A 15,228-nucleotide genomic window follows, 5' to 3' on the forward strand; every position below is an offset into this window, starting at 1 on the left:
CTTCCATCTCATGGCGTACGAGTCAGATATTAGAAACATCACTTTGCATCATTCCAACAAAGGCAATATTACTGATTACACCGTTCAACAATGAAAATATGTCAGGCTCAAAAATAGCTTATTCTCATGTATTTCCGTTGAATTAAAAAAACACCATAAAAATTAGTGATTAGCTCTTGCTTTGGAGATATAGTGACATGCCGTTTTTTAAAGTTCACGTTGTCAGTTTGAGGAAGACTATTCATAAACTCCGCCACTTCACAACGGCAATCGTCTTATTTATCTTCCTGTTGGTCATACAGTTCACATGAAGGAGACTTATGCAAACATGACAGCCCTCCTCGATTCAATCAAACATGCTGAATACAGATGGAAAATCTGCGGCGATCTAAAAGTCATCGCTGTTTTCGTAGAAATGCAACCGAGGTACACTAAAAACTGATGCTCTTAATGTAAAAACATATGTGGAACAGTAAGCATAGGAAATCACATTATATTCTATGAAATCTAGCGAGAAAAATGTCATTGTTGAGCCTCACGTGGACCCATCATATGTCACCCCTTCATACAAAGCTGGGGTTTAAATACTTAAGAGACAAATTTCCTAGATTAAGTGATGCTAGAGCAAGGAAAAGTATTTTTGTAGGACAACAAATTCAAAAACTTGTAAAGGATCCTGCGTTTGATCAAACACATGGAAAGATAAGGACGCTTTCGAAGTCTTAAAAGGAGATTCATGGATTTTTAGGCAACAATAGATATGACAACTACAAACACTAAGTTGGCGAAAATTCCATTCCACTCCCACCAAGACTTTTTTCCTCATTGTGGAGCTGTCAATGTTAAATACTGAGAAAGATTCCATTGGGATATTTCTGTAATACAAAAAGATCAGGGCCATTGGAATGAAGGTTTGCATATTTCTGGTGGTCTGTGTGTAAGGATGTTACGTAACTTACTTAGCAAAAGCCGAAAACAAGCCAAAAGACAAAGATCAGACAAACCCGACCACCTGCCAAGTATTCTTCCATAAATTTAGAACTCTTTAAATGTAACTGTCATCCAAAAAATGGTATCATTTTATTTTAATTTATTTAAATAAAATACTATTGTGTCACGGAAACAAGAGCTAACTAATTTTTTTTCTATGTCCAATTCGTTTTTCTCAGCCCAAAATTAGTCAAAATTGACTCATGAAGTGAAGGAAACAAAAAATAAATTAAAAATTGTTAGCCAGTGTTCTTGAACTGTCAATTCCAAATTCTATGGTTAATTATATACAGATAATTTGTAAATATCAAAGGTACATACAGTGATTGAAATCTCAAATTGTAATTTTTGAAATCCTGTCAGGAATAAATTCAGAAACTTGGTAAAAAAAAAAAAACTCAAAAATTTATTTTCAGTTATGCTTAATGTTCAATTAATAAAAACATTCAATAACAGTTCAATCATCAGTAATTTTTTTTCTGTTGAAATGATGTGAAGTGATTTTTATAATATCTGACCCTTAAAGTGTGAAAAAAACAGATAAACCCTATATTTTTATGGCCATTTTGAAGGAAAATCTAGAGATATGTTCGTTTGTCATATTATGAAGGATTATCGTCAAAATCAAGAACAAAGTGCTGTGTTAGTTTGAAAATGAAGTGCGAATGGACAGCGAATAAACTGTTAAAAGGATTTACGATGCGAATGTTGTAGGATGCTGAAAACGAGGAAGACCGAGAAAGACATGGCACAACCAAATTCAACAAATACTTGAAGACGAACATGTCAAAAGTCATCATGATCGCTGCGCGTGCATGAAAAGATGTGTGAATATAGATGAAGTGAGGTCTGTATGCAAAGACAGAGTGATATGGTCTTCTATCCTACGGGGAAACGGCGTGATGGTTTGTTTGTTTGTGTTTTTCATACAAAAGAGCATCAGGTTTCAGCATGTTTTATGTAAAAATGTATGTTTTAGAAAAAATGACAAATATATATACATACCCTTTTGCCGTCACGCTACCAAAATATTGGGCGCCTCAATGGCGTATAATTAAATAGACACTTTACAAGCGCGTAATGGATGGCATTTAAATTCGTGGGTAATTGCCTTACTTGCCTTTGATAAGAATAATAATACCGCTGGGCGTGATGAGAAAATGCTTTAATCACATTGTAACTGTGAGAACAGTACAGATATATCATTTCATTCGTAAATACAATCAATTTATCGAATAAGTAGATAATAAGTCATTTTTAAAAATAACACTGACAGCTACCCGCTGTTAATATGAACTAAGGAATTAAGTATTATCTCTTTCCCACATGAATGTTTGCATGTGTATCGTGATTTGCCATTTTCAAATATTTTTATTGTTGTGGTCAACGCAATATTTTCTATATCTAAGATGTAGCTAGTATAGGAAAAAAGTGTCTATTTATTACACGTCAGTGATTACCCCTTAACAATTTTTGATAAATATTGAGTGCCTGTTGTAATTGGAAATCATACTATGCATTTTTATACAAGTACATTTTTTATTGCAAAATGGATTATGTAAACCATGATTAGCGAACGAACGAACCATTACACTATGAGGCGGAATTATGGCCACTTTATTTAGAATTACATAAAATAATTATTAAAAACGTGTTTTTCTCTTATTACACAATTACCTTTAATTACAATGCATTAAAAAAGAAACACCTGTGTATTGTAGATAATCAAAAACTATGAAAAATGTGAAAATAGTGTCATTTTCAATTGCAACACAATATCTTAAACATTGGGTTAGGATTGTCTACAAAATCAGTCCATTTCATTATGATTTCTCACATAAAGAAATGAATACTTTACGTATGTAACTTATACAATAGCATTATGTAATAATTATTAGATTAGAATTACTTAGTAAACCCACAAAACTTATGAATGCAATCCCATACACATACTCTGCACCAAAAATATCGGAATGGCATTTATTGGCAGTCATCTTTTTATTTGTCACCTACACAGGCCTATATGTAAATTGATGTTGCATAAATGGCATATTTGTATAAATATTGATCTTGCAACAACTTCACATGTGTTGTTTGTGCTATTGTTGTACATAAAACTGCCCTTTTAGACAGACGATTAATCAAAATTGCTGCTGTCACTCCGGGTTTGACTCTGAGTCTACCGGTTTGAACAGTGCATATCCAGTCTACAGGTTAACATCCTTTATCTCTGGTCAGATGGAGCAAATTGTAAAAATGAATTATAAGCCAGAGCAAAAAAGGTTGCTAAAAAATCAGATACAAATAAAAAACATGGTTTTAAAAATTGAGCTGGTCTGCACTGTTTGAGTTGTATTGAGATTTGTAATACTTATTCAATTTAAGTTTTAGTAAAATAAATGATTCTTCTAAAAATGTATGTTTTATTTAAAGAAAATAAAAAAAATCCAAAATCTCCAGGCCTGCTTTATAGGTGGCAGCTCTAATTATACTTAATGTTTTTCATTAATCTGAAGAATTTTTGTGATGAAAACAATAACACCAAAGAATTTACTAAAACCAAATAACGTTTTACTATGTGTATGGGAAAAAAAACATGCTTGAGAAGCAAAGTCAGCTAAACCCTTATGTAAATTTGAATAATTTCCAATATAATATGAACAATTCTAATACCCGTATGCAGAGACAAAACTTAAGGTGAGGAAAGGACATTCTAATTTCATATGCGAAGAATAACCCGAAGGTGAAGACAATAGAATGTACTTTCCTCACCTTAAGTTTTGTCTCTGCATACGGGTATAATAATGTGATATATCTAAGTGGCCGAAAAACAACTATTTAAAAATGTTTCCTTTTGTCATAGCATTCGTGTAAGTAAACTGCAAATATCTTTTCATCCGAAGTAAACCACAGAAAATCAAGTGGTTTGACAACAAAGCAATGACTTTTAATAAATAGACGTGTTACTCCTATACTAGCTAAATCTAAAATATATCAATTATTGTGTTGCCCTTAACAGTTTTAGAAAAAGAGATGCATATGCAATCATTTTCATAAAAGAATTATATATTTCGTTAGTTCAATTGATTTATGCGTAAATCGTTACCATGTACACGATTTTTCGGAGCCTTACCGCAAAACTTCGGAGGAACATTTTTTATAATTTACTTTTAAAATGTCCTAATGAATTTGGTGGAATATCACATTTTTTCCGATAAAATATTTTTAAAAATTGAGAATAAAAATGTACTCGACCGACAAAGCGGTACGCACCAGATGCGGACTATGGAAGCGGCTGGATAGGGGAGGGGTAGGGGTCTGTGGCGGGGATACTAGTCCGAGACATTAAGGATTGACTCCATTTTCAAATCATAATTTTTTTTCATAGGAAAAAACACTGAGGTATAATTAAATGGAGATGATGCTTCATAGAATGATATTTTTAAATTTTGTTCTTTTAAATACTAGTTAAGTTTAAAAGACTAACTATCTATGGCAGTTTACTGTGAATTCAAAACCGTATGTCCCGCTGCTTCACATTTACTGACTACAAGTTTGGTTTCGGAAATTAGGTTAAATGGAACACAAGACGGGTGCTTAGAGCTGCACCTAATGCATACATATATATTCTTCTTCCAAGTCGGTCCCTCAATGCTGAGGATCGTGATCACCATGAACACTTCTGATTAGTCTGTTCCACTTCAGTCTGTCCTCAGCCTGATGATCTGACTCATCAAATTTTAGCCCCGTAGCCACCTTAATTTGGTAAATTTCACTTTATGTGCATAAGCATTTGGCAAACTAACAAAAATGAATAAAATAAACGAATAAGTAAAATATGTGTATGCGAAAACATGAATAAATTATTGCACGGTCATAAACACTTCCAAGGTTTTATTCTCCGGATGCCATATACAAGTAGGCGCTGGGGTCGTTTGGTTCCCCCGTTCGGATCATGTGTAATTTTTGGATGCTTAGTGAGGGAAAGGTTAAAATCTGTTTTTGCAAGATTTAGAGTCGGTTTTGAATTACGCTACTATTTAGATGTGTAGGTTTTTATGTATCGTTTATTTTGGCATCAATAACTATTTTTCCGGTTTTGGTGGAGATTTCTAAGTTTGCTTCTATACCCTCATATCTGTACCATAGCTACAATGTAATCAAAGCATTTTGTCATCACACACAGCGGAATTATTATTCGTAGCGTCACGTCTGATCACGACGAGAGTCCGATAGAAAATGAAGGCAAGTAAGGCCACGTAGCCTGCAAGTAACCCACAAATTGAAATGCTATCTGCTAGACGCCTGTAACATGTCTATTTAATTATTCGTCATTGTTGAAAACGAAAAGGCGAAAGGAATACAAATACAGCAGTCTTCAGACACATTTCATGCTGTATTGAATGCTCCCAATAAATCAAACAATTTTTAAGCCAAATTTTTATTTTATTAAATATTATGTTTACTGTACAAATTTCCATACATCTGTTGATTTTATTAATGTCTTAGCTGAATTTGCTTCTTAAACAATTGAAATTTGTGGTTATAAATAAGAAATTCACTTGTCGCACTCATTATGGTAACTGCACGACATAAATAACAGTAGAAAATTAAATCAAAATGAATATCCACTTATATAATAAATTAACCATTTCCATTAAGAAAGTGCCTACTTTAAATTAATAACTGATATTTGTAAAACATTATAATGTCGACTTTACAGAATTTGTCTGTGTTCTTGACTGTAAGAAATAATCAAAAACAGCTACTGGAAAAGAATGACATTTAACAGTTATTAATTTGGGAGTAGAATACCTATGTATATAAAATAATGTGAAATATCAATTGTTTTACAATTATCTTTTCTGTTTTAAATTACATTCATGTTTGCAGCAAGCAATTATCCCAAATTCTATTTTTTCTCACTTAGTGCAATGCAAAAATTAACATCAATAACTCACAATTGCAAAATGTTTTTATACTTGTGTTTATGTAATTGAGAATCAATCTGTGACATAGAGCGCGGTAGCTGATCATATTTGCCACTATACTTGAATCAGTCAAATGCCAAAATAGTAAATCTGGATTTCATGCAGTTATAATATAAAAATCTTTAGTTGCCAATTTCCAAGATCTGTCTTTTCCGGTGTTTATCAAAAATTAACGTGCCATTTTACAGCTTATTAAAGGGGGCACATAAATCTTGAACTAAAAATTACAGAGCTTGTCTTTTAGAGTCAGGATAGCGGTCGAAAAACATTGTCCAATTCCAAAATGCCTCTTGTCCATCTGCTCTCCATTTTCAAATAATTATCAGGCTGTCATAATAAATATGCCGGCTATTCCTGTAAAAATCATGCCCCTCATTTCGAAAATGAGAGGTTTAAAGGATATTGATCACTAAAAGACGGCTAGTATAGCCTACGTGAAACTGAAGTAATTAAATGGTAGGTAATATTGTGCCTCTATAAAAAACAGTCAGCAACAAGTAAGTAAGTCAGACAAGATTTACTCCAAACCATCAACAACGGTCCAATCCGAGGTGAAATATTTTTTAAATACGAAAGTTATATGTGCCCACGAATGGATCCTATCAGAAAAAGTCTCCATGAATGTATTAATTAGAATTTGGTAGATTTATGATTTTGACATTAAACTGAGATGTGGTTTCTATAAGATTTTTGTAATGGTACTGACATTTTGACGCGGAAAAATATCTTGATCAACAAAATAGAAAATACGAATGTGTGAAAATTACTTTTATAAAAAACTGTCATTATTATATTTTGCACTGTTTTTCTGAACGTATATCCTGCAGAGAAAAGCAATTAATCAATTTGTGTAGATAAATATTTGAGATCAGTTTCATAATATTGTCAGTTAAAGGAATCAGAATAAAAATGAAGAATGATCTTAAGGCAAGGATCTGAACAAAAGAATGAAAGTACCTAGTTTGAATGATGCCAAGATGAATCGGATGTGATTTACGATCAGATGAAATGTCGAAATTTATGAAAAATACAATATAAATTGAAATTGAAAAACAGAAAGTGATGCAACAATGCAACGAGAAAAGAATAAATTGTTAAAAACAGGTGGATTTTGCAACCAAAGAAGACATGCTATGTAAGATCAAGTTTATTTTCTTTCAGCTTACAACATGGCAATTATCAAAAAAGAGTCACGGGGCTACATTTTGTACTTACAAAACTAAATTAAAGACCTTTTTTAAAGTAAGTATACATTTCAAAAGCTTGAAATAATTTGATTTTCTGAATAATATAGTTAAAAATGCATGAATCAGAATAGAACTCTTGTGATTAAGTGATGTGGCATTTAAAAATATGATTAGTTGACTTATAAGCATAGAATTAAGAATAGTAGCCTCAGTTTAACTCGTTTACCTGAAGATGGCTCCTGCAATGGTAGCTGAAACGTCGGAACAAATCCAACACACACGGTAACACCTAAAAAAGAAACATTGATTACAGTACAATTCTATGCTTATAAGTTTTAAAACTGATCTTTCAGATTTATCTACACGAAGAAATCTTAAGAAAAGTTAAGATTGGTATGGGTAATTGCATAATTGGTATTGAATGTAACAAAATAGATTGATGTGATTAAAAATTGATCTAAAGAATGTTTTTTTTCTGTAGACAAGTGATGCAAAATGATGTAGTTCCTCAATTGAAATACTCACTAATATTGGGAAAAGTATAACAGATCAAATGCCCAAATTTTAAATGTAGAATTGGGTAATTTTACAAGTCATTTTTTAATACTATATTATTTACGTTTTTTTTTATTATGATTATCTGTAAATTACACTAGTCTTTAATATTGTCCTAAGAGTTAGTCTGAATCAAAACACAATTGCATTGCAGTTTTAACAATCATAGAATGGGCTAAGTGATGATAGATAGAGGCTAAAAGAAGCAAACAAGAGTGTAATGCAAAATGATATTATAATGGTTCTTATTATATTATCTGGATACATTAAACAAAAAGAATTGTTACACTTGTTATAAAATGGCCTCATTGTCTATGAAAAATAAAGTGCAGATTGTGGTTGAATACCAATTAATAGTAATTGATTCATTAAATGTTTGGCGTTGTATGGAATTTTGAGTGTTATAGATGGATCCAAGGCTAAGGAAATTAGACAGAGAAATATAGAAATAGATAGTAAATTTCGAGATATATGATTGTATATTTGTTTGATTCATAATTATATTTCCAAATATAATTTCTAATGTTTGTAACCTGTGTTATGAAATCAGCACTGTGGATTTGTATAAGTTTATTTTAGTTTGATGCATTATGAAATTAGATTCCATTTATAGTATAAACTGCTTTATTCAAATAAAATATACAATACAAATGTGTTTTTTAATTCATAGATAAGTCATCCAAGGTGTAAAATAAATATTGATGTTTTTTGTAGATAACCTAAACTAACTTTAACTTGCCCGTTCCTGTGATGTAACCGGCGTTGCGTATTGCACTTAGTTAATCAATATCTCGGCAACTATTATGAATATTACCACAATTTTTTTGTAATCTTCAAGTAAACGTCAACACAAAAGAAAAAACACATATTTAGGTATACTAGATCGTTTAAAATTAAATGTTTCGTCCGTCAGGATCTCCGAAAATGACAAAATATATTGAGTATCCTGAGGTAAATATATAAAACATTAATTTGAAAGAAAAAAGTGTAATCTAATTAGAACACTAAGCAAGACATATGTATAATTTTCATAAGATGAAAAGAGACAGTGATTATCAGGCGATCGTTTCCTAACCACGAGTTACCTAAGGTTAACCTACACCAATCTCAGGTTACCACACAGTGCCTCGAGGGAGTTTTTTTAAACAATATGTTAAAGATTTATAGAACTCTGCAGTTCCAAGATTTTGATAGAAACATCAATAAAATTCCTTGAAGTTTTACTTGTTTTTATTTGACCGAGTGCTTTCGCCTAAGTCGGCATCTTCAGGACTGGTGAATAGTTTACAACATTTTCAACTTTTATACTACTTATTTTTACAAGGTTTTTGGAAGGTAAAAACATCAGGCAAGTATTTTATTTAGAGACAAACAAAATATAACTACAACTTGAAAGTTTGTTGTTGGACAGAAAGTGGGATTAAACAATATTTACTATTTAAAGCAGTATTTTTAATTTTTTGAATACGCGACCCCTTTACGAGTAAGAAAAAATCTGGCAAACGACCTAAATTTTATTATTTATTGACTCGGCGTTAACATTGTGGAATAACATATTGAATTGTATAAATAAAACACTTTGTTTTAAGTCCACTGAGTTTATATATTTAACACGACATGTTTCGGACACACAGTACTGTCCATCTACAGGTGTATTTAAAAACTAAACATAAAATTACAAATTACCTAAACTTTCTCTTTGTAATTTTATGTTTAGTTTTTAAATACACCTGTAGATGGACAGTACTGCGTGTCCGAAACATGTCGTGTTAAATATATAAACTCAGTGGACTTAAAACAAAGTGTTTTATTTATACGACCTAAATTTTACTAACAGGTTGGAGCGGAACTGCACAGTTTTAAGAGGCTATAAGGATCAAATATTCAATAAGTGGTTTGTTACAGAAATAAAGTTTAAAAATGAAGAAAAACTTTTTTTTGACAACCTAACCAAGTGGTTGAAAATTACAATATTATTTTAATTATTTGAAAGAACACGGTGAACATTCTTTTAATAATGTAAATCTATCGGAAGTTGTTTTAAGATTGATCTTCGAACAAAACAGTGTTTGCATGTTTTCTGAAATGGACAAAATACCTATTATTCAAATAAAAATCAAGTCTTATTAATATCAGTTTATTGACATTTATAACAGCGATAATTCTAAAACAATACAGCTGTAAATGGTTCTGCTTCCACGCAGCCACATATTATTATCTCTTCTTATTCTTCAGCTGGAGCAGATAGTCCAGATTTGGCACCCAGCAATTAAAACCTGTTCCCAAATTCGAAGAAACAACTTCGTGCAAGACATTTTGATATCGATGAGTCACTCCAGGTAGCGGTAAATGACCATTTTTCGAGCAAAGATAAAAATTATTTTTACAAAGGGTCAGAAAAATTTATTCAAAGATGTAATAAATGTATAGATGTTCAAAATTACAGTGAAAAATAACAACAACAAAAAATTTCTGTCTTTTAGTGGCTCAATTTGCAAATATAAAAATTACCGTAGTATATATATTTTTTTATTCATACAAATACATACATATTACCTAAGTGTGTATGTAGTAGATAAAGTAATTGTTATTTTTGTTAATAAACCATGATTTTTTTAATTATTATTGTTACAAAAAATATAATAATAACGTATCCCAAACTCTATGAGGCCAAGGGCCCTGTGTTAATTTGGGATACAACATAATGGAAAGTGGAAGCACGTGCATGATTAAATAATAGCAAAAATAAAAAATGAAATATTATTACATAAACATACATATATTTCAAAGTGCATCTGGACAACACAACACGCTTAATAGTATATAAATCTACGCAATATCTCGCAGCAGTCTGCTGAACACATTCAGAATAAATTTTTAAAGTACCTAAAATACAAAACTATCACCTCTTGCTACCTTCACCATCCATGGAATTATTTCTCTACAACACCTCAGAGTGTGTGTGGACCTACAACTGGTTGTAAATTTGTAACATTTGGACATATTAAAAATATTGTTAAATAAGAGTTTTTAATTATTGATTACAAGTGATTATGGAACCTAGAAATGTTGATCACTTGCGCCTATAGTATTAAGGGATCCAGGTTAAAGATTCCACGATAACCATGTAATTTCCTTTTTTGCCATGCCATTTTGTGTCCGGGCAGATAAAAAATACAACTCTCGGGTGTAAAAAGAATTAAAACCCTGGACGAGCGTTTTTGACTCGATGGCCACTCTCAGGTAAAAATCCTGAAAAAGAAAATCAAGTGGGGAAAACTCCATCTCGTTATGTATGGTTGGCTCGTTCCCCATGAATTCTCGGGGTCCTGGATTTGACTCCTGGGAGGGTGGACGTGAAATATTAGTTTTTAAAGTGGTTCTACATTCCAATATTTCAATTTTCCTAGACTGGCACCTGAAACATAAGACTGATCACCTTATATAACTTACGTGGGTGGAAAAGGACGCCTTACCACGGTAGATTAAAAGCACTAGGATTTACATAATTGGAAGAACGACGGAAGAGAGGAGACTTGATGGAAACTTATAAGATACTCAATGATTACTATGACTGCCCCCTGCACGAGATGTATCAATTAAATCTCAACACAAATTTACAGGGTCATAGCTTTTTTTTCCACCTCAATCCCAAGAAAAACTTAATTTCCGGCAGGGTAGTTTCAGACTGGAAGTGCCAAGTCTAGTTGTCCATTCCATTTCGGTCAGCCAGTTCAAAAACCGTTAAGGTGCTTTTTTAAAGGAAGAAAAATGCAGACAAAAAATCATAATGCAGCGCATCAGGAAAGGCCGGCTGCCTATAACGAATAATAATAATAAGTAATGTGACAAAAATGATCAAGATACGCTCAGTGCTTTGGGAAGTTGTATATAAAAAGTGTTTTCTTGCATGCGGTACAAATGAGAGATTTTTTTTTATTGTAAGGCTAAGCTTCCAAAAATGTATGAAAAAATTATTAAAAATACATTTTAACAAAAATGAGCTACTTTAAAATGCCACGAGTTCTAGTGAACAGCTGTTTATAGTAGCCAATCAATGAAGTGTTTTGATATATTTCCGGTTTCCGGGAAGCCATGTTAAACAACTCACCGACGACAACTAGTGACATCTTCTTCTCTTCTTTTCCACATCCGCTCTTAAGTGGAGCATGTGGACATCACCGTTTGCTTCCAGGAGACCCATTCACCAGCCAGCATTTTCGCCTCTTCCCACGTCAATCCAGCGCCCCTTAGTTCCGCCTAATCAAGTCGAAAGAACGTCATCGACAGCCTTCCAGGACGGCGTGAGCCCGCAGGTTTAAAGAAGAGGAAACTTGGCTTTGGGTTCTCCTGGGGCATGCGCAGCACCCCAAGCCAGGTCCACCGCCGCATCCTCAAGACGCTCGTTATAGGAGGCTGCTGAGTCCGTTCTCAAACTTCAATGTTAGTTATAAAATCGAACCACCTACTTAATATTATTATTAAGCACTTACTCTCAAAACTCAGAAGTTTGGTGTTTTGAGCTTTGGTGAGGTGTCAAGATTCGCACCCATATAGGAGTACAGGCATTATACAAGAAGTGAACAATCGGCATTTCGTTTTTATTTCTAGTGACATCACGGGTAACGTAATTTCAAAATTACAAAACTTAAAAAAATCATAGTGATTGGAGTGCTGATACAGCGTCCTATGCCCCAACGGGTGTACACGGGGATGATGATGATGATGATGATGGTAATGATGATTTCCTCTATAGGCAGATAGGATAGAACACCACACCACTCCGTCATCGCATACAGACCTCGCTTCTCACCTCTACATTTTATTCTGACTAATAACATGTCAATCTTTGAACATTTATTGGATTTGCTCATGCCATGTCTTCCTTGGCCTTTTTTATTTTCTGCATCTGCCAACATTTACATAGTAATTGTAATTATTTTTAGCTGTCCATTTGCAAAATATTATTTTTTATGGATTCATCCCAGCCCCATTCGCTGAAATTTTCTTCATTAAAATCACCGAGTCTTAATCGCTTGAGGCTCGGTGGGAGGTCAGGTAAGGCGTCTAGTGATTCCGGATAATTCCACGACATTATTTTAGTTATGTCCGAGTCTTCAGTCAGTACGGTCTCGAGGAACATCTTATCTAACGTAGAGCTGTCTTCGAGGCCTCGTTTTCTTCTGCTGGTGAACCAGTTTTGAAGAGTTGGCGGTTCTCGGCTGAAGCTTGATGCTCTAGATGCTATCTTGGATTGCTCAACTGCAAAAATATATTTGTATAATAGATAAAATGCAGAAAGCGGGCCCATACAGCATTTAATAAAATAAAAATCCTCTGCGAGGACAATATAAGTACACCTAAAGCTGAGACAACGAATGGCCAAATGTTTTATATGGTCGGTCTCACTGTAGGGTGTAAAGGTGAGGACTCTTAAAGTTAATATTGTAAACCACCTTGAAGCATATAAAATGTGGAAGACATAGGATTTTTAAATGCTGATAGTTTCGTTAGATTACCTTCCCATCGAAGATTGTCCAATTGTTCTCTTGTGTAGTGACTGTAGCGGCATATAGATCCGAATCCACATACTCCTGTATTCAAAAATCTGTTGCAAGGGTTTTTGGCACTCTCTTCAGAAAGTATCACATTTTTATCTGAAACATGAAATAACATCATGCTTCTGTAACATAAAATATAAACATTCCTAACTAAACATAGAAGCATTTCTGATATCTTTTCTCTTTAAAACGTGAATTATATAAAATTTTGAAAAAAAAAACTATTTTATCAATATTCCCTATTACTTAGAGCACATTCCAAAAAATATCTCATTAAATCAAAGTTTTTGGCAATACACGAGTACTGAGAATTCTTTATAACTCGTTGGTGCGAAGTAGACTCGAGAGTGGCTCGACGATTTGGTGACCGTTAGTTGAAGTACTCTCTTATGGTGGAGAGGGTTTAGAAGAAATTTCTTCGGTTTATTTACACGAGGGAGTCCATTTTGGCCTGTATTGTTTAGTTTTATGATAGGTACGCAGCATTTGCTCTCAATTTTGTTGGTTTTTATAATTTTTGTTTTATATTTTACAGATACTTATAATTTCTCTATTTATTTATTTTTTAATTGCACCACAACATGTTAGAAGACCCAGGACACCAGGCGTGAAAAAATCACATTAAAATATTAGTGTTATCGCCGGGATTCAAACCCAGAACCTTTCGTACGTGACTCAATTATCTCAACCACTACACCACGGAAGCCGCCACATATTCCCTTCTCAGCTGCCTCGATTAGATTTTAAATTTAAAATATTTTCATAAAAAAATGTTTGACATACCTCTAAACTGGTGGTAGTGGTCTTTCATTAATTTCAAGTGTAAAAGTCCATTGCGGTGCTTTTTAACAGCTTCTGGAGTCTCAACAAAGGATTTGTCACAATATTCACAATAATGCCGGCGTCCCATTATTATTTTATTATTGCAACAAAAGGTGCAATCTTAGAAAGAAACGCGTTGGGTATATACTTGAATTCACTTGTAATTATATAATGATTTTGATGGTTTATGGACTAAAAGAACTGAAAATCACAACATAAAACTATATTTAGTTTTAAATACAATATACACACGCAAGAACGACTTAACAGGTAAAATTTTGACAGCCCGATCCATAGAAGAAAAATGAATATCTACTACAGATTAAATTTTAAATATCTACCATAGATCACCAATACCATGTATAATAAATTATCAACTAGTGATGTGACCGTTTAGGTTTAATAATTCAGTTATATTTTCGATTAACCTTTATATTTATATATTTCTTCGAATACTTTTTTTTTAAAAACCTAGATTATTTTTAAATTGCGTGCTGGCCGTAGAGCCGTATACACGAATATACGCTTACACAACTACATTACGTATTGGGAAAACTTTAAAAAGCTATGAAAAAAAAAGGAAAAAATGACTAAAATTTAAACCAAAACTTTGTTTATTACATTATACCATTTACATATTAATACAGAGACGCGCCCTATAGAGTAAAATATCTTAAAAAATAATGACACGAAAACATGCCCATAGTTACTAAGTTCGTTTTTAAAACCATAGCTGCATTTAATGATAATACACATGCTACCAAAAATTGGAGCATACTCATTTTCGTTTTATAAAAAAAAATGTATTTTAACCCTTTGAAACCTGAATTAAATCTGACAATTGTAAAAAAATATTTGATGCTTGATAATAGATAAGAAAGTTATTTTATTTTTTGTGTTTATTTTTATATTTCTAATAGTTTAGAAGTTATTGCAATGTTCATTTGAGCATTCATTAGGTCTCAAAGGGTTTTTTTTTTATTTGTCTGGAAAATAAATACCAATTTCAAATACATACTAAAATCCATTTTATTAGTTAAATAAAAAAGAATTATTATGAAAACACGCATAAATTGAAACATATTAACAATGTTTTGAGTACGTGCAAATGCTTGTAGACAG

At 32.6% G+C, this 15,228-nt stretch overlaps 1 protein-coding gene across 1 annotated transcript; it reads right to left on the minus strand.

Annotated features, from left to right (window-relative positions):
• Window positions 1-10,483: 10,483 nt before the first annotated feature.
• Window positions 10,484-14,607, minus strand: LOC148285807 (zinc finger matrin-type protein 5). Its single transcript, XM_088236452.1, has 3 exons — window positions 14,068-14,607; window positions 13,243-13,380; window positions 10,484-12,985 (listed from the first exon to the last, which is right to left on the minus strand). The coding sequence occupies exons 1-3, from the start codon at window positions 14,192-14,194 to the stop codon at window positions 12,666-12,668; spliced, it is 585 nt and encodes a 194-aa protein (XP_088092578.1). The 5' UTR covers window positions 14,195-14,607; the 3' UTR covers window positions 10,484-12,665.
• Between the last annotated feature and the right edge of the window lie 621 nt (window positions 14,608-15,228).

Source organism: Micrasema longulum, unplaced genomic scaffold (assembly GCF_059751315.1).
Source record: "Micrasema longulum isolate JH-2025_06_02 unplaced genomic scaffold, ASM5975131v1 h1tg000003l, whole genome shotgun sequence".
In the NCBI taxonomy this organism is placed as follows: Eukaryota; Metazoa; Arthropoda; class Insecta; order Trichoptera; family Brachycentridae; genus Micrasema; species Micrasema longulum.